This window comes from Nymphalis io, chromosome 21 (assembly GCF_905147045.1).
Source record: "Nymphalis io chromosome 21, ilAglIoxx1.1, whole genome shotgun sequence".
In the NCBI taxonomy this organism is placed as follows: domain Eukaryota; kingdom Metazoa; phylum Arthropoda; class Insecta; order Lepidoptera; family Nymphalidae; genus Nymphalis; species Nymphalis io.
The window spans coordinates 8315136-8336062 of NC_065908.1; the positions used below are offsets into that span (position 1 = coordinate 8315136).

General features: G+C 32.0%; 4 protein-coding genes across 6 annotated transcripts in view; 2 read left to right on the top strand and 2 right to left on the bottom strand.

Moving 5' to 3' along the window:
* LOC126776757 (E3 ubiquitin-protein ligase SH3RF1) overlaps nucleotides 1-7655 on the bottom strand; it is a 42186-nt gene extending 34531 nt beyond the window's left edge. For all 3 annotated transcript variants that reach the window (XM_050499495.1, XM_050499494.1, XM_050499496.1), the window contains exons 1-2: nucleotides 7329-7655; nucleotides 3979-4104 (exon numbers count right to left, since the gene is read on the bottom strand). In XM_050499495.1, the coding sequence (XP_050355452.1) occupies nucleotides 3979-4092 (114 nt within the window). In that variant the 5' untranslated portion in view covers nucleotides 4093-4104; nucleotides 7329-7655. The remainder of the gene's footprint in view (nucleotides 1-3978; nucleotides 4105-7328) is intronic.
* A 780-nt stretch (nucleotides 7656-8435) lies between these two features.
* LOC126776768 (uncharacterized) lies at nucleotides 8436-13942 on the top strand. The gene is made up of 8 exons (XM_050499518.1): nucleotides 8436-8715; nucleotides 8794-9659; nucleotides 10274-10408; nucleotides 10658-11492; nucleotides 11980-12124; nucleotides 12954-13017; nucleotides 13156-13217; nucleotides 13378-13942. Exons 1-8 carry the CDS (start codon nucleotides 8477-8479, stop codon nucleotides 13498-13500), a joined length of 2469 nt encoding a protein of 822 aa, XP_050355475.1. The 5' UTR covers nucleotides 8436-8476; the 3' UTR covers nucleotides 13501-13942.
* Nucleotides 13943-14542: 600 nt separating this feature from the next.
* On the top strand, nucleotides 14543-15504 carry LOC126776916 (UPF0587 protein GA18326). Its single transcript, XM_050499780.1, has 3 exons — nucleotides 14543-14884; nucleotides 15013-15132; nucleotides 15309-15504. Exons 1-3 carry the CDS (start codon nucleotides 14635-14637, stop codon nucleotides 15422-15424), a joined length of 486 nt encoding a protein of 161 aa, XP_050355737.1. The 5' UTR covers nucleotides 14543-14634; the 3' UTR covers nucleotides 15425-15504.
* A 1199-nt stretch (nucleotides 15505-16703) lies between these two features.
* Nucleotides 16704-19754, bottom strand: LOC126776683 (titin-like). The gene is made up of 2 exons (XM_050499306.1): nucleotides 19680-19754; nucleotides 16704-19014 (listed from the first exon to the last, which is right to left on the bottom strand). The coding sequence occupies exons 1-2, from the start codon at nucleotides 19752-19754 to the stop codon at nucleotides 16768-16770; spliced, it is 2322 nt and encodes a 773-aa protein (XP_050355263.1). The 3' UTR covers nucleotides 16704-16767.
* Nucleotides 19755-20927: the final 1173 nt, after the last annotated feature.

The window sequence follows — 20927 nt, forward strand, 5'->3', positions numbered from 1 at the left end:
AACTCGATACTCACCGCAGGACGCGATTGTGAAATGTCAGATAGTGATATATATGCGACATTGACTATTATAATTATAAAGCCGGTTATACACTCGCCCATGAATCGCGATGTGCGCGTGGTATCTGCGCTAAAAATATGACCCTCTACATTTGATACGATTCACGGTTTCAAAAAAACTTCGCCGACACTCAAGACGCATATTTTTGAATCGAATTCATAATGAAAATTTAGATTATTCAAGAGCTCGACCAATGACATTGCATCATTTAATATCAAAGTTGTTCATTCGTCGTTACTCATCTTGTGGTATGAATAAGCTATACATTTCACTTGCGCTTAAAGGCTTTCGCGAGCTTTCCACCGTGAACTTAGAATAATCAAAATAGACACGAAATTCGTTCATATATCACGGTCTCATCAATAATAACAATTTCTAAATCATTTTATCCAATTTATCTATATTGAAAACCGTAACAGCCTGTGAGTGTCCCACTGCTGGGCTAAAGGCCTCCTCTCCTCTTTTTGAGGAGAAGGTTTTGGGAGCTTATTCCACCACGCTGCTCCAATGCGGGTTGGTGGAATAAATATTGAAAACACATTTTTATAATTTTAAGTATTTAATATAAAACTTTTACACTTAATTATTTTCTTATTATAATTTATCAGCCTTATTAAACAAGAGAACTCGACGTGACTCTACGAAGTTTCAAGTCATATCTTAGATTAGCTTGAAAATGTTTTTTGATGACACGAGATCATGAAATTCAAGTTTGTCACGTCAATAGTCTAAATTGAAAAAGGGGCGAAACTGCGAAGGCATCTTCTTATGTAATAATATTATATACTAAAACTTTTGATAGGTATAGCTTCTAATGACAATTTAGTCGAGAGAACCATTTGCATTTTGATTAAAACGCATAATATATTATTATTATCTTAATGAAAAGGAAATATAAACGTCCGCCTTTAATATGCAGTATTACCTTTATAGTTTATAATAATAATTAATAAATAAGTTTCGCTTATAGAATTATAATTAAATACCCAAAGTAACATAAAATATCCATTATAGCGATTGAAAAAGGTTAATAAGTTATCTATTTACGACGAAGTATAGTCAGCCTCGAATAGATACAATTTTATTCAACATCAACAATTAAATCATTTACGTCATAATAGCTCAGTTACACACAAACTTTTGTATCTAAGTGTACACGTACGAGTCCATGAGTCAATCAAATGTGACTCAAAGCAAATACCATTTATATTAGACGACGTAATAAACTGGTGTTTATTTACGATGCCGGAGGAAGGGGCTGTTAAACCCAGGATGCTATTGTACAGTCGTGAAAGAAAACACATTTGTTTTAAAAGAATATACTTTAGGAAAAAAATGGATTGAGGGTGACGTGTTCAGGGTGTTTCAAATATAGATATGAAAAGAAATAGATAACACTGGAAGAAATACTATCAGCTAACCATTCATGAATGTAATAGCAGGCAGGCAATGATAATGAGAAATCATATCGTAAATACAAAGGGGCTGGTAGTAGAGTCCCATCCATTATAGTGGTTATTTACTGGGAACTTTTGAGCTTTAACTGACGTCAATTTAAATTTAACGTTTTATTCTCATTACAATAGAGCTGATAAAATGTTTACTTTTAGGGAAATATAATGCAACAATAGAATTATGGTTCAACACGGCGATGGCTTTGCGCGAGCCCGTTTGGGTATGTACCGTCCACTAATCATTAATCTCCCACTATAGCCCATTTATCAGTCAATCTATCAATTATAATATAAAAAATATAAAAGGACACAGCGTATCGTCAGACGTACACCGGTTCTTGGGAGTACGTAAAAACATGATTTAAAAATAAAATATAACCGTGATAAGGATTACTATTTATAATATAAGGGCACTAATGATGATATTGTCCCTGAGCTAATTCGGTTACGGCGGCCAATCGAGAGAAACCAGCCAAATGCGCGGGGTATATACATTTATAATTGTGCGCGATTGTGTGCGCAAACTCAAGTTCATTCTCTATTCTCTCATAATCCGATGGGACGGCAAATCCGACAAGACAAGAATGAGTTCAGCACAGAACGAATGAAAGAAAAAGACACAGTGTTACCAACATCTCCCTCCCGCGAGCAGTTCCTAGTAATTTTATAAACCCGAAAGTTTGTGAGCACGGATGGACTTTTGTTACAAAAAAAAAAAAACAAATGAACAGAACCGAAGGAAATTTGAAATAGCGATAGCTTATACTTACCACCCTTTACACAAAGGCTTACCACCTGCCCGATAGCGTAACACGCGGGCGCGGCAATATATAAATAAATTAACACAATCTTTAACTATGCGGTACATGCGTGTACAAAATAAGTAAACATACAACGTAATCTATAATATTTTATGTGTGTTGATGAAAATATTTTTTTCATCGTCTGTACCTCCGGTAGCGATTGTTTGTACTATCCGCCCTAATTTGTGAGGAGCGGAGGACTGTTTTAATATTCCGTAACAAGTTAACTACAATTTTATACGATAGTTCGAAAATGAAGCAATGTTTACTATTTTTAAACTTAATAATATTATAAAATGCAAAGGTTTTTGTACGTTGGATGTTCGCTGTAACGAGGTTCTAATGAAATTTCGTTTTTTAAGTCGTTTTTTTTTTCGTTGAATAGAACGTAGCTTACTTTTTATGAATTTGTATTAAAATTAATTAAATACGTATGTTGTAATTTACGTCTGAGTACGCGATGAATAAAATTATTCATCATATTCGTACTTGAATTTGTTAGTAGATTTATTGTCTCGTGTATTTTTTTTTAATAGGCAGGCGATATAATAGGCAATTTTAATAGGCTAATGGGCCACCCAATGGTTAGGGGGTCACCACAGCCTATTGACATTGGAGCTGCAAGAAACATTAAACATTCCCACATCGCCAATGCGCCACCAATCCTGGAAACCAAGATGATAAGTCCATTTTGCCAAGAACACAACATTACAATGTATTGCTGTTTGGCGGTAAATATATGGGTTACGGATCTAGTGTAGTAAGTCTGTGTACCTGTCCAGATGGGCTCGCGGAAAGCCCTACCACCAAGAAAATCGTTATCACAAACTAATCTATACAAATAGTATAATTGCGAAAGTAGCTCTGTCTTACGTCGTTACGCTTTCACGGCGAAATCACAGAATCGAATTTGACGAAATTTGGTATGAAGCAAACATGAACCCCAAGGAATGACATAGATTATATTTTTAAGCCTACCACCTCCTACCCCCCCCCCCCCCCCCGCCCGAACACGTGGGCGGCGAAGCGGGCATAAACTAGTATGTATTATAACTATACACCTATGTGAACTTGGTTGTACTCAATATTTCCTAGCAACGGATACAGTCTATCCCAGTATCCCAGACTTCCTGCATGAAACATTCCTATATGTAATACATGTAGGATTGTTGACTTTAAATTGACTCGATCATATTACATAAGGTCACTGGGCCCGTCTAGTAACATACTATATCTATATATATATATATCCGTCGTCGCGTTTGGACTCTACTACCACTTACCATCAGGTGGAGTAGAGTCATTTGCCATCCCGGGGCATATAAAAAAAAAAAAAAAAAAAATATATGTAAAGTAAATACAAGGAATTTATGAGAACAACAAGATGAATGAACATGAGTAAACATCAAAACAGCTGATTGTAATGAAACTTAATAACATGGCCAGATTATGTCATAACAGATGACATATTTTCTTTATATTTATTTTATTATTTAAGCCGTGATAACATTAATTATAGTAAAGTTATGATAATGATACACCCAGCTTTTATTTCTATTAACTATTTAGTTAATTGGTGAGAAAAATAACTCTATTTCTTGATACAAAATAAATATTAAAACCCTACTTTTTAGTAATAATAATAATTCTTATTTGAATACCTTGAGACATTTCAAACAGAAGGTATGCTGACAGGGCAGAACTCGGGAAGATGTGTCAAGACGCTCCAAACACACCGAGCACTCCAGAAGGTCATTCAGTAGACCCTCATCCATCCCGTGCGGCCACTGAAATATACAAAATGTAACTAATAAAAACAATAACATACATTCAGCAACAATAAATGATTAGAATAAACCTTACATTTCCAGGCAGTTAAATCAAGCATGGTTATAAACTAAAGATTTCTTTCTCTTTTGGATTGGTGTATATTTATTATTCTATTTAATTATTTTATTTCTGTTGTTAAGTAACATGTCCGTATTATGATTCACGGTTTGTGGAATAATATCAAGTTCCTTATTTATGTTTTGCTTACCAAAAGCTAAGAAATATAAAATGAATTCTCGTACATGTCTATCGAGTAAAATGATATTACCATCAGACAAAAACGCATTGTATTCTTGTTCTAGTAGGAAGTATTGTTTTTACTTAAAGTAATACTAGAAAAGGCTCTCTTTAAGCTTTTATTATTTAAATTTAGGTGTTTAATCATTAAGCTATTGTGAGCACAACAATAGCCTAATGATTAAAAGTCCAATGGTTTGATGCAAGCCTTTGATTACATTGCTTGGTGGCCACATACCACTGCGGCTATATCAGTGAGCTAGTGTATTAAAGTCAAAAGAGACATATTAAATAGCATTACAAGTGTGTTAAACAATCCTTCACATTTACTTTTAACATTTTATTCGCTTCCACACAACTTATTATATAATTTAATACTAATTAATATTTTACAATTCTATTACAATTTTTTTGGTATTCCTGCAAAAACCCTGACAACCATTGAACGACTCAAACTTTCCATGTTTTGTTTCTTTTCTATCTATCGCATAATTTTTTTCACTCAATAATTTCCAACCAGTGTTAATTTAGTTAAAAATATTACCTTTTTCTAAAAATCTCAAAATAATTATTAAATATCAGTAAAACCTTACACATGATTGATTATGAAATGCCAATATATATAAATAAGCATGGCTTCCACCTACCATTAACAAAAACTTATCATTTCCATTACATTACCATACCATTAACAAAAATGTCTTTTAATAAATATAAATTACAAATCAAAAAAGACAGATGTAGTAACATTCAATGGGAGAAAGGTATATTGATGAAAAATAAATTATTTTATTTTCAATAAAATAACAATTGAAACAAAAATATAATAAATGCCGATATAAATCATTATGTAATACCAACAAAACTTGCGGAGATATTGTATGCTAGATTTTGATTTGCATCATAGCAACTATTGTGTGGTCGTTGAGTTTTCATAACAATACATTTGTTCCATGAAAAAATTCTTATATTCTTTGTATGTTATACTGAGCTAAGGATTATGTGGTTGAGTTGCTATCAATGATAACTTATATTCATATATTTAATACAGAATCAAAAATTGTTCGTGTAATTTGATACGAATATGCATCTTTTATTTACATTTAATTAAATACTAGATTATATGTACAATAAAAAAAATAGGTAAAGAAAAACATCAAAAGAGAACTAAGTATTAAAAGTATGCATGCTTGAAGAGAATCCTTGCAGAATATCCATGATATAGATAAAAAATTTAAGCAGGTAATACTAACAATAATAAGACTAGAAGACGACTTGCCCATAGTTAGGCCTTCATATTTATTTAGTTTATTTTAATCTATCCGACAGGATTTTGACAGGATGAAAGACATTTCACACAAAAATAACTTACTAAATAATGTAAGATTCATATAAACAATAATTTGTGAAGAATATGTTTCTTGAAATAAAATTATATTGATTGAAACTAAAAAATATCTATTTCGCAATAGCAATACATGTAATACATATATACTTACATTTTAATAAAAAAATTTAATCAATTTTATTTTAATTAGCAAAAAAAGAATTATGTCATTTCATAGTTAATAGACATATTTATTTGAATTTCAAGAAATAAACTTAAATAACAATTAAGAATAACAGATAAACATAAACCAATTAAGTCACCACAATTTAATGTAGTTATTAATATTATTTATTATATTATTAAGATAATGAATATGTGTAATTTATTCTTGAGTGGGTGTGAACTAAGGTTTCTATTGAAAAAAAAATTGGACATTTTAAGATAAAGTTTATAATTTATATTAATTAAATATTAATTATTGCTGCATTAATGCATATTAAATGAATGAGATAAATTTAAGTATACAAATTTAAATTTCAGTATTATATACAATGTTTACATGAGATAATTTATAAATAATTTGTTCTAAAATATTCTTAACATAAATTGGATTTTATATTTTAAATATTTAAATATTGTTTATTTTAATTGATGAACGATCAATAAATCATATTGGTGTTACATTTGAAATTAACTTTTGTATGAAATGTTTTCTTTCATTGTGTCATGTATGTATTTCTAGAAAGGTAAAACCACAAACTGTTAATATCATAACAGAACCAATGGGTAATATTAATGATGATTAAAATATATGTATAGACATTAATTTCAGTAAAGTAACAAAGTGAGATTAGATTATTATTTACTTTGAGTAACTGTTGTATTATGGATATCATTTTTAATATTTTATGTATATAAAGGCAAATTTTTTTTGAGCCATTAAATTTTCAGGCACATTTATATATTACATTTAAACTTCATTACACTAACTCTTATTCTATAATATTATTAACTAAGAATAGTTATTCATTAATTATTTTGATCTTTGTTATAATTTTACTTACTCAATTTCAAAATACAATAATACTAAATTTAATACAAGTGTTACAAGTCCTATAGCAACAGCAATTATTTCGGTACAAGGATTGCAAAATCAGTCTTCAAAGAGTAACTTTAAGAATAATTGAAAATGTGCATTATTGTAGCATGTACTTGGTAATAAAAATATTATCTAAGAATTGTGTACATTTTAACAAATACATTGGATTTACAATTAAATTTATACTTTCTACATTTTGTATACACTCGTGATGAAATACAGCAACCTGTTACAACTTGAAGTGAGACAGTCCTAAGACGTTAAATCTTGGACAGGTGCCAAGAATTTATTTTAAAAGAATAAAAGTCATGTGTTTATGTTTAAAGGAATGTTTAATTTAGAAAACGACGTTAGAAAAAAACAATAAATTCGAAAATAGCGCCACAAAACTGTAACGCGAGACTAGTTATTCTGAACGAATTATTTATGATAACATTTGTCCGTTTTTTAATCTTCAGATGTGCAACTGACATCGAGTGAGATTTGATTGCATCTTGAAAACGTTGATGACTCACCAGATGTTTTAAATTCCAACGTTAGCGGGAAGCTCCATTATTGCACGGCACGAAACAAAACCAGGATACCACCCCGAACCAGTCACTTCATTTTTTAAGACAGTAACGCTTTATTTAATACAACACATTATTAGTGCAGCACTATAAGCTCAATTAAAACCAATAGATATTTAAAGAATTACTGGTTGAAATTTTTATTTTGAGAAAAATGCACTTGTTCACATAAAAACGAACACAATTTCACGCACAAATGCCATTCTCGCCGCTTGCTCGTTTCATTTCATTCGTTCGAACTTCGACCGATCACCGTACGGGCGAACGAGACGATTTGAGTACGACAGGTGAAGTGGGGGCGGGAGTAAGCAACTATCACCTTATGTTGCCATATAGATGCAGTCTAAAATTACCAACGATATCCATTTTTATACAATGCTTTAATTAACATTTAACAAGAAAAAAAAAAACAATTTAATTAATAGGCATATAAATAGATCTGATATGAAATATAACCATTAGTTAGTCATGTAACTTAATAAAATAGCTCAATCCTAAGAAAATACAGTCATCGAAACAAAATGAACATATTATTTCTTAACCGAAGTTGTTAACAGTTACTAAAATGTGTTTTATTTCTAATTTCGGGACGAATATTTATATTGAGTTGAATAATCTTCTTCTTCTTAATAAATAAAAATGAACATTTGTATGTTTGAACTCTAATTAAATAAAAATTTTCTTAAGCATTAATCCACTTTGATAAAACTTTGGTAAGTCTCCCTGTGTATGCCTGCAAAGTATCCTGGCCCAAAATAATAAGATTTTTTCTTTGTATCTTTCTTTCAATATAAATGTTTTATGCAGACTGTTATTAGACTCAGGGTGGTAACTAGTTAATTATAAAAAATTTAGAGATTAATATGATAAAATTTATCAATAAAACACAAATAATCTTTATTATCAAGACATATTTTTTATTTATATTTTTAGTTAAAGTTTTAATTTAATTTTCGGGAAATTTATTCTTCCTTTCGTAATTATGTTGGCAGCCATTTACCTATGTCATATTGATTGTTGAGATGTTAATTTTATACTGTCTACTGACTCAACCTCAAACAGTGAGAACTCGTGAGGGAAGCAGTCAATTTGACATGGACTTTGACGTATCCAAAAATTATCAACATTCATGCAGAGTGCACAAAATCGAAAACTCATACATATTCTCAATAAAAATGTCCAGAGATAAAAGTGTATGGTTTGCTGAAGAAATACTTTTAGATGCCAAACTTATTAATTTCCAATTAGAAACCGGTGAATGGGATGCGGTGGAAGAAATGCTGCGCGCAGAAGCGCAACTCTCTCGAGACGCAGAAACCGGAAGATTACGACCGTAAGCATGTTTTTAATTTTATCATTAAATAACGTGGTATATACTTTATGTCCTGATTATATTTATTTCTTTTTATAGGAAAAAGGCCTCAGAGTATACACTGCGTCTGATTGCAGAAGTACTTCACATAATGCGACTAGATGTTGAACAAGCTTCTTACAATCGGAGTACTCTGGCCGTGGCAGAGCAATGTCTGCGTCTGGTGCGTTCTTGCGCAGCAGCCGGTACAAAAATGCAAACATACATTTCAAAAGAACTCTCTATCCTTGATTCAATGTTAATACTTGCCACAGAGTATCAACATCCAAGTGTTGATTTCATAAATGAAGAACTGCAAAAAAAATATGAATCATGTATGACAGTCCTCATTCAAACATTAGGCAATCTTGTAGTGAACAATCCTTTCAATCAAATAATAATCTGGACTAAATTTGATGCTATAATTCTCAATTGCTTGGTCGGACAAAATGAGAAAATTGCTTCAGCGGGAGCTATGATAGTTTATAATATATTACTGGGTCAACCAAATGTATTACCGGATGATGTAGCACTTTTAAACTCTTTGGGCTACATGTACATAAATGGTAATACAGAATACCCACATTTGATAATAGAATACCTTATCGGTGTTGAAAATAACTATATAGAGAAGCTTTACTCTAAATTAGATCCAGAATGTCGTATGCTTGTGTTAAACTTGGCTTATAACATTTTAATGTCCACTGAATCACAAGATATAAACGTATCAGGGAACTTTGTTAAGTTTATGGCACATGAGTTTAAGAGCAAGTCCGATTGTATTTTGAAAACAGTGGATAAGTATGTTAATACTATTGAGCCACAAGAAGTTGTTTTTTTATTAGAGATTATAGCAACGGCTTCAAGTATGGACACATATATGGATTGTTTGCAGAGTGATACATCTTTATTTATAAATTGTGCCTGTAAGTGTAAATAGATAAAAGTGTTATTGCATGACCTGTTTTATTAGTTGATAATTATTCTGATTTGCTTAAAATCTTTTTTTTATTCAAGTAGAGCTCTTATAAGCAATTCATCATTTTACAATATTTATTGAATGTAAATGATGAAGCATCACCATACTTGGTGACTAAAATGTTCCTTGTGAGTTTCACTTATCACATATTCTATATATTTATAGAATAAGTTGGTTGTACCTACTCAGATGGGCTTACCCTACATTTTGTGCTTTTAGCTAATCTGTGAGAGATGTACTATTATTTTGACGAGCCAGTTGGCATGGTTGGTGGATGCTTGCCTTTCACGCCAAAAGTTGTGAGTTCGATTACCACCCAGGACTGATATTTGTGTGCATGAACATGTCTGTTTGTCTTGAATCAGTGTGTAATTGTCTATATAAGTATGTATTTACAAAATAAAAATAGTTTATGTAGTATATCAGTTGTCTGGTTTCCATAGTACAAGCTCTGTACAAGCTTAATTTGGAATCAGATGGCCGTGTGTGAAAAATGTCCCAGGATATTATTATTATTATATTCTATCAGGAGAAATTTATATGTCAATTTGCATTTTTTAGTTTTATTACGAGCAATACATAAACTGGGTAAAGAGAGCAACAACTTCTTCTCGTCCATTAACAAGCTGTATGCAGCCACAGGAAAGCAGCTAGTAAATGATGAGAACATGCCCGCTGTTAACGAGCCACCTGAAAGTAAGCCATTTTAATTTTGTTATAGGTGTTATATTTTTTAGTTTTTATATGTTATATTACCTCTTTTAATTTTCACTCTTAATTAATAATATACATCATTTACAAGAAATAGAGTAAATATTGTAGTGTAAGAATGATAGACTATATAAATATATATATATATATAAATGATGTATAATATATATATAATGATGTTTTTCAGTCAATTTCATATTTTTATCAAAGTCTTTTATTATTATAATTTTTTAGATCCTCTTTGTAAAAATTACTCGGCTGATAATATGCTTTCTTGCAATGAAACTACTTCTGAATGCACTGAATCGGAAAGTAGTGAACAATATTTTGAATGTAATGACAATTCACCATTCATTGACAAATTCGACACAATGAACGCTTTAGAAAACTTACAGGCAATGAAATTCGAATTACCCGATAAAAATACAAGATGTGGTTCTGAAGGCAGTTCTAATGTCAAAATTGATAATGATCTAACAAAAGTAGCATTTAAGAGGAGCAGTTCTGTGCCAAAGACTGATGATCGTATTCAATTACCAATCAGAAGAATAAGTCTTGAACATAAAATAGACATTGGTGATGACAACGAGCCACCACTAATTATAGACGCACAATCGCCTACAGCCAGCATGAATACCATAGCTGAGGTTATCCCAGTGGGCCTTCAACCCAGACTTGACTTGCAAGAATCAAGCCAGACAGAATCCCAGGATAGTTCTCCAAACGATCCACCAACTGAGATACATATGCCGAAATCAGATAGTAGTGAGATCAAAGCATCACCAAGTGAAATATCGCCACCGTTATCAGAAAATCAACAGGAATCAGAGTCCCAGAAACAATCGCCGGACACACCTAAAGAAGTCAAGAAAAGTCAAAATTTGTCAACCGATTTCGACCTCAGTGAACAGTTGCAGAAGATTCTAGGGATTTCTTCGGAGAAAACACGCGTTGATAACAGTAGCTCTGAAAAGAAAGCAGAACCAACGAAAGAAGTGAAAATATCTGATGATAATGCACCCAAAATACCATTTGTTAAAATTGATTCTCCGGAAGCCCAAAAATCGAGGTATAATTAAATTATTATTTAATTTATTGTCATCATTAATTATTTAATTAATTTTTTTAATAGATATTTCAATTAGGCCAATCTTAATTAATCTTTAATTCATTGTGGAATTAAATATAAAAATTGATTACATAAATATATTAATTAAATTAGGGGCGTTTTTTAACTTTTGATAATTAAAAAAAAAGATTACTATTTAAAAAAAAACCTAAAAAATTCTTAGGAGAGTCTGAAATGTCAAATGCGTAGTGGCCTTCGATCTCTACATCCGGGCCTGTATTTTAATCTGATTTGGTTAAAATCAATATGTTGCACTCACTAGATCATGTCCATTTCTAATTAATATGATTTCAGTTTATAGACATTTATTCCTCAACCTTAATGTGGCCTGGAAGAGATAAAGCAGCCTCTTGTACATATTACATCTAATGTCATTGATGTAAAAGTTCATGATTTAATAATTAAGTTTATTGTATTTTTATAATAGATTGGGAGCAATTGACATGACCACTCCGAAGAAATCTGTGACAATCGTGGAGACTGTTGAACATCACGTGGCATTCGGTTTTAAGGCATCTCTAGTCCGTACTCTCGCTAACTTGTGCTGGAAGAACCAGGAGAATAAAAAGCAGGTAATATGTTATAATATATTATAAACCGAGCCGAGATGGCCCACTGATAAGAACGCGTGAATCTTAACCGATAATCGTGGGTTCAAACCCGGGCAAGCACCACTGAATTTTCATGTGCTTAATTTGTGATTATAATTCATCTCGTGCTTGACGGTGAAGGAAAACATCGTGAGGAAACCTGCATGTGTCTAATTTCAATGAAATTCTGCCACATGTGTATTCCACCAACCTACATTGGAGCAGCGTGGTGGAATAAGCTCCAAACGTTCTCCTCAAAAAAGGAGAGGAGGCCTTAGCCCAGCAGTGGGACATTCACAGGTTGTTACTGTATATTATAAAAAATCATATTGAGCTAACTTCACATATTAAATTACAGTCGCAATAATCAATTAAATTGAAATCTAATATATAGTTTTTTTACATGTGCTTAATCCCCGACTTAAAAGTGTTATAAATTTATAATATATATTTATATGTCTGTCTGTGCCAACATAGCCCCAAAACAATTAAAATGGACCGATTTTGATGCGGTTTCATCTGTACACATACAAACACTTTAACATACATACCCACATGACATGGACAAGTCCATAATATGCTGAAATCTATACTCTCTTTTGGCATTGCCAAAGTCGGATAAAAATTGTTTATAAATTATTTTCTAACGCTCCTTCGCTCGTGAACTGTCATTTGATTTACTTTGTCGAGGTTCCATCACATTCTAATAACGCGGGTTATATTACATATTATTATATAACCAAATTTTTTGTTCCTAGTGATAGAAGTATAAATGTATTACTATATATAATACTTTATTTTTTATTTACAGATGAGAGAATTAGAAGTAATCCCTGTATTACTCGACTGCTGCAATATTGATGCTCGCAATCCTTGTATCCTTTTTGAATTATCTAAAAAAAATCGTTTTAGGCGTGTAATAACATCTGATAGGGGAAAAAAATACCAATACATAAAAATTATTGTTTTTTTTTATTGTAAATAGTGTCGATAAACTCCTAATGAAATTACAGTAATAATGCAATGGGTTATATTTGCGGTCCGTTGTCTTTGCGAAAATTGTCCAGAAAATCAAGTAAGAGTATAATTTATTTTACTTTTAATTAGCTACCGAAACATGTATCCAAAGTTACCATATATATCAAGTGAGCCGTCAATTTTGTGAACTGAATATTAAATTATTATGGTAATCATATTAAAAATAGGTTATTTATGTTAACATTTTATAATTACAGGAGGTTATATCAAAATTGACTCTTCAAGGTCCCGTCGACAACGAAGTCTTGCAAGAGATGGGTCTCACTCTACATACTGATCCGCAAGGAAATGCAATAAGGGTAGTTCCTCTACGAAGTTAAGCCGAATGTCGTGTTCATAAAGCCTACACCACCACTACGCCTACGGCACCACACCGTGTTAAACATTCCTGCGAATGTTTCATTGCAGTTATGCGTATGAAGAAACTGTTGATATGCGAGGAGACGGAAGCATTCTCGAATTTTCTTCCATTCATGAGCCTTGTAAGAGCTTGGTTACCACATCGTACGTATGACGTCGATGTATATTGACTTAACAGCTCGCAAATAGTGCGAATTATTATTGTCATTAGATTTTATAAAATTGTTTATGAATAATTAACTCTAAATTATTTTTTTATTTTAATACAATTACGTTGGATGCAAATCATCAACGAAAATATATATTCACACAAACGTATAAACTTAAATGTGTATTCGGAAACTAAACAAATCATAACCTATCAAAAAATCTTTGCTAATATTATCAGTACTCAAAAAATTACAAACAATAAATAAATTCAAAATAATAATGCATATGTACATGGTTTTATTTACTTTACATCAACATCAACAAATAAATACGTAATTACGTATATTAAGGTCCCTTCTATTTCTACTATAACTACTTCAAAAATTTACTTAAAAATAAAACTAAATTAACGATTTCAGTTATATTCTGTAGGAAGTTCACTTTTTGGTCACCTTATTGAAGACTTAGAAGATTCATTATGATTTCATAAAATTTAAAAATAAACAGTGCAATATAGATACCTCACTATTATATATAGCCCCTATTGAAGTATAATTTCAATTAACATTAAGCGGGATTTTCACAGTACGAGTGTGCACCACGTGCACTTGTACGAGTTAGGTTGCATAGGAGTGCACATACTTTCCGGAAAGATCCTTAGGATCGATCCAAGTAGTATTTGTCTCCTTGCACAATCAGAAGATTGATTTTCTGCTGCGAGGTTCAAAAAATCTAGCATATATAGTAATCGTTACATAAACATTAAAATATGACTGCAGATTTTCGCGATGGTCACACTAACCAAAATTTAATTTTGAGTTTTGACATACGTTTGAGACATTAACCAAATGTCAGTGACATTTTTCTCTAAACTAGGATATAGAAATTACAAGAGACGAAAGGTGATAAAAATATATTGACATCAAGATAGAATTAAACAAAAAATGGTGAAAATATCGCTTCAAATAAGAGCGTCTCTAGAATGTATAGAAAAGTTCTATACGAATCATCCACACTATCAGTGGTTTTTAAAGTTAAAGTGCGGCAACTGCGGCGAAGTGTCCGACAAATTTCACGATCTTACCGAAGCCGATAAAGTTCCCCAAAAACATAACAGATCAGAAACAAACTTACTTATAAAATGTAAATTGTGTTCGAGGGAAAACAGTATCGATGTCATTGAAGGAAGTAATGGTACCATAACAGTTTCATATTTTTTCTAAATTTACTTAATTACTATCTTAAGGATTTTTATAATAATTCTGTCATTTTTTTTCAATATATGGTACTAAATAACATAAATATGTTTAATATCTTTTTAGGTGTTTTCACAAGTAATGATGTAGGTAAATTCAAGTCGATTGTAACATTTGACTGCAGAGGACTGGAGCCTGTTGACTTTGAACCTAAGTCTGGCTGGCTTGCAGAGGCTGAAAATGATGGTACATACATATACAAGGCATAATAAAATAATATTTAAATTTAATTAAAATTCATTCAAAGTGTGTTTCAATATAAATTCAATAGTTTTCATTAAAAATTAAAAAATCAAAAAGAAAGTTAAATTAGTGTAAAATTGTATATTTATTTAATATTTATGCATTACTTATGATTTCAGGTATAATATTTGGTGATGTTGATTTAACAGAAAAGGAATGGGTTGAATATGATGAAAAAAATCAAACATCTGTCGGTATTTATGAGTTGGAGTGGCAGTTTGTAAAAGTAAAATAATTTGTTATAATACTTTTAAGTTGTATATAAATTAATTCACATTGCTTCTTTATGTTGATATAAAATATTTTACAAATTAAGGTTTTAATTAAATATATTTATATTTTTCATAATTTTTTAATATTCCAAGTTTATATAACTCAAAAAATACAAATACAATGAGCTGTTTGTTCATATGCCTTTTTAGCACTGATAAATTTATTTTTTTGAAATGATTTGGCAAAATGGGCTTTACATTTTACTCAAAATGTACTTAGGTCCTTTTAGAGCCAGGGGACAAAATTATATATTTATAAACTTTTTGTCATAATTAGCACCTAACATCAAGTAGATTAAATTTATAAAAAGATAATAGAACTGTTCTGTTCATGTAATAAATGTAAGTTATTGGTATTGAATTTCCCTAGTTTCATATAATTTACTAAATTATGATTTAAGTTAATTGAAAAATAAATACAATATATATTTTTTTTATAATAAATTCAAGCTACCTGATATGTGCCATATCTTTTAAGCATCGATTGTACGATGGCGGTTCTATTTCACAAATCTTCAATCGATTGGTTGAACGTTGTGCAATCACACACGATACAATTAAAAACAAGTATGTATCCTTAAAAAAAATATCTAGCCGCAAATCTTGATTCACCTTACTTTAGATCTTTTAAGGTCATAATTAGTTTTAATTCTACCATAATTAATGATCTCAAATAAAGCAAACAGAACTGCGGAATAGGAAACACATTCATCGAAAGTGAATGTCACACTTGAGTTAGCGCGCGAAATCACGAGTGTTCCTACGGTTCGTTGCAATCAAAACTAACTTTGTTTTACAAGCTTCCTTGTTATAAATAAACAATGCAATCGTTACTAAATCCATATTTTTTTGTAGATATTATGTAAAGTTAACATTTCCGGCAGGTGAATGTTAAAAATAAATTGTACTTATTAATAAATAAACACTGATGACAATTGACAATTTAAATTATTCATGTTTTTATTAGGGTTAACATTACATTAGTATTACTTAAAACCTTCGATGATAACCGCATAGCTTCGATAACTATTTAGTTTCACGAACAATAATTTACATAGCTTTTCTTAAATACCATTTCGTGACAAATAATTAATTAAAATCTTGTATATTTCTTCAATGGCGTACAATTATTAGATGTTCTCGTATATACTATACTACAATTGAATTGGTAATAACTTATCTGGTGGGTTCCATAAATTTGAAAGTATGCCGAGGATTTTTTAAATATATCACAGCATCACACGTTTTCTTTCCATCTGTCTATAACACGCACTATTTGATTTATATCAACGGTTTAATTATACAATCATTTCGTCGGTGTTGTTTTTGCAGTCGTGGATTCACTATCAGACCGCGATACGAAGCCCGTGAAACCCGTGTTACCGTGAACAGTTACGCTGTGCTGAGGGCTGTTCGTGACGTTTTCCGTCTCCGAACGGCTAACATATCCGTTTTCTTCTCCGTCTGCATAATAATTGCTCTCAGAGGCTGGGTAATAGTTGTTGCCGCCATCTCCGACTCCCATCGCGTCGTCATTTATGATCTGAAAAGGATGGTGGATATACACAGGTACTTCTACAGGCACTCGGACTGGTACTTTAACGTGCACTTTCACTGGATACGGAACTTTTACGGGATAGGGAACTCTCTTTTCTACCGGATAAGGTCGTGGGACGTAGACCGGGACCCTTTTCTCAACTTCTACTTTATGAGGAACCAGTACTTCGACAGGATACGGGACTTTTTTCTCAACTTTAACGGGGTAAGGGACTCTCTTCTCAACACGGTACGGTATCGGGTGCGGTATTTTTACCGGATAAGGTTGCGGATATGGTACCTTAACGTGAACATGTTTAATAACTTCAACGGGTTCTTTCACTTTTACTTCGACAGGATAGGGTACTTTCTTTTCAACAGGATAAGGTTGAGGTATGAAAACTTTAACCGGTACAGGATAAGGGACTTTTGTTTCGACTTTCACGGGTACGGGAACCCGTTTTTCTACAGCGTATGGGACTTTGACTGGATAAGGCACTCTTTTTTCCACTTGCACAGCAACAGGTTGTGGTACTTTAACTTCAACCTGTTTGAAAATCGGGACATGATGGATTATAGCGTAAGGTTTGGGCACATATTCTTTCTCGACAACTTTCACAGGGACGGGGTGTGGAACTTTGACAGTTACGGGATATGGAACTTTTTTTTCTACTTGAACTGGATATGGTCTATCCACAACTTTTATCTTTTCCACGGGCACTGGTACTGGAACCTTCTTTTCTACTGGATATGGTTTTGGTACTTCGACTTCAACTTTATACGGTACCTTGACTGGCTTTTCCACAGTTTTGATATAGCGATGGTGATGATGATGGTGGTGATGTTTAATCTTCGTTACTACTTTTTGTTGGTTCTGACTTCCTTCTGTTTGTTGGTCATCGTAACTTAATTGTTGTTGCGGATAAATTACTTTAGGATTATATTCTTGAGTAAATACGTAAGGATTCATCTGTCGTTTTCTTTTACGAAAAAAAACCATCTTTTTACCCAGAGCATGCGGATTTTGTGATGATTGACCGACGGGAAATAATCCATAAGGTTGTAAAAATACATCCGATCTTTTACTAATAGGTGTTTGAGGTTGTTTTTTCAATTTAGAGTAGTGAGAAGGTACAATCGGTACCCAATCATTGGGTTGTATTGATTCGAAGACTGGAGCTTTAGTGGGTTTTATTCTTGAAGTTCTGGTTACTCTGCGATAACCTCGAGTCGTAGCTTGAGAAGTCGTCGATGAAATCGGTGTTTCAGTAGCAGCATATCTTGGGCGTAGACGGCTTGCGGATGTAGCCAAATCAGTGCTATTAGTTGTGTTATTCTTTAATAACTTTTCGGACGTAAAGGAAATATTTTGAGTAGAAGACGAGTTCATCTTCTCTGTAATCCTTTTTGGCCATATTCGCTTTGTTCGTAATATTCTTTGTGTGGTCGTAGGGGCGATTGTTGTAGACGTCGATGTAGACAAATTAGCATCTTTTGGTGGCCTAACGAAATCTGTCCGTATTCCGTTAATAGTTTGAACTGGTAGACTGAATTTTGGACTTTTCGCTACTAATGGGTTGCCGGTGGATGCAGCGAAGATAAGCGGTTGTCGCGTTGGCTTCGGATAGAATAGATTTCCTCTTTGTATTGGAATCACATTGGGGAATTTGTAGACTGAATTAGAAAGTTTCAATGGTTCTTTAGTGTATAAATGTAGAGGAGGGGCATGCATCTTTTTCATTGAATTATAAAAATGTTGGGGCATATCATAGAAGAATTTTTTGTCTGAAATGAGATGTATAGGCGGTTTACTCGACGGTCTCAACTCTGGACTGTTAGTCTGATTTGCTTTCGCTAACTGGGTAGGTTGTATCGGTTTGTTGAGTTTCGGTCCTTCCACAATTGTCACCGCTTTGTTCTTCGTTTCCATGGCCATTTGATCCGCGCTATTGACATTTTGAGCGTTCACGACACGTTCATTGACGACGATCGCTAACGCTGTGATCAGGAATGCCGTCTGAAATATAAATAAAAAATTAATATTTAAATTGAAAAATAAAGAAAAACGAGTAAGTTATCTTTATTATAGTTTAATTATAACCAAACTATAATTAAAATAATTAAATATGTAGCAAAATAATATTGAATATTTCAAAAATATTTGTGTTCATGAGAAAATTACCAATTTTAATCACTTTTTACAATTACTTTTACTTCATAAATTATTATTAGAGCGTGAACATCTTTCTCACGCAAACCTTTTTTTCTGTCGAATAGTTTCATAGAATATTGTTAATTAACTATTTACAGCAACCGTAATTCGCTTGTTATCCCTTTTATGTACAGCAGCCTGCCTGATATCTACCCTTTTTTGGGAATGTTTTCAGTGATTGGTTGGTTCGTCTTCACCATAGTATTAACGCGCTTAATAAAAATCCCTTACTTAAGTGGCTACGATACGATTAAGTTATAGAACCACACGACAATATTTTATGACAATAAAAAAATAAAAATTAGTTAATGATACAGTGAATATCTTATAATTAATTACTTTATATTGTTAACTTGTACGAAAATTAGTGTTGAATTTTAAACCAAACGTCTGAATTAAATTATTTATAATATGTTTAGCACAATTGCTATACGATGTCATATTTCCGCCTCGATGTTTATTTTTATTACTTTACCTGAGTTGAGATAATCATCAAACTTATCTCCAGGTGTTATCACTGATATCACAATCACTAAAACGTCCATTTCACTGAAACACAATTTTCAAATTATCCCGCGTTTTGTATATTTTAACGAAGTGTTGTACCTACCGATAAGTGTTGCATAGTGTGTGGCGATGTCGATAGCAGACATGTAAGTATACGTAATGATGCGAGCTCGGAAGCGCTGCACACTTTTATAGCATTCATGTAACTTTCTCTGCCAATGCCAATATCAACTACATTATAAATATTTCTATACTATATCGTAAAAATAGGTCAGAATTATGATATTACTGAAGTACTAAAAGTTTTTAATATATGTTTTGTTAATCCAATTTAACATTGGCCAGTGGCTATGCAGCCAACGCAGTACTTCATATTATACATATTATATTTTTCGGTGTGGTAATTTGGCCCAACTAGTGCTTAAGAGATCTACAACATGACAAATTTTAGTTTAATTTTAAGATACTTAGACCAAATGTTTATTAAATTGCTTTCGCGATGTATTTTATTCATTTTTTTTATATTTTATACGGGATTTAAATTCCATCAACACTTATCTGTTATTTTGCCCAACGTTTCAACAGAATTGACATATCGTGGTCACGACTCACGAACGGTTAGTCATACATAACAATATAACATAAAGGTACGTTTGCAGTTAACATCCGAATATCCTTGCTAGTAATATAAATGCGAAATGCAAGTTTGTTTGTTTAAAATACTTTCATGTCAACGGATCATTACAAAATTTTGCATATACGCTATCACCTACCCCTTATACGCGGGCGAATACTAATAATATATAAAATTGTTAATAGAAATTAAACCAATAATACAATTTTCTTAAAAATCTTTATTGAAAAAAAAAGTTATCTATGAATAGACTAAAGGCACAGTTTGGCGAGCAGCTGTACTTCCTATTTCCGTTCTTCCGCAAATAACTCTAATAATAAAATTGGATTATACTTACGTAACCATGCTAACACGTGCACGCAAACGCGAATGTGTTTTCATATTTCCCACACGAAAGGGAAAAACAAGCATCTATAATTCTATAGGCACTTACTGAGACTAGAATTGCATCCTTCCGTATTCCCTATACAAGTTTCTATCGATCGAATTTAGGAAACTGGGTCTTAAAAAAACTTATAGATACATATTAATGACATTATAATAATAATAAAATTACGATTCATAATAATTTGATTTT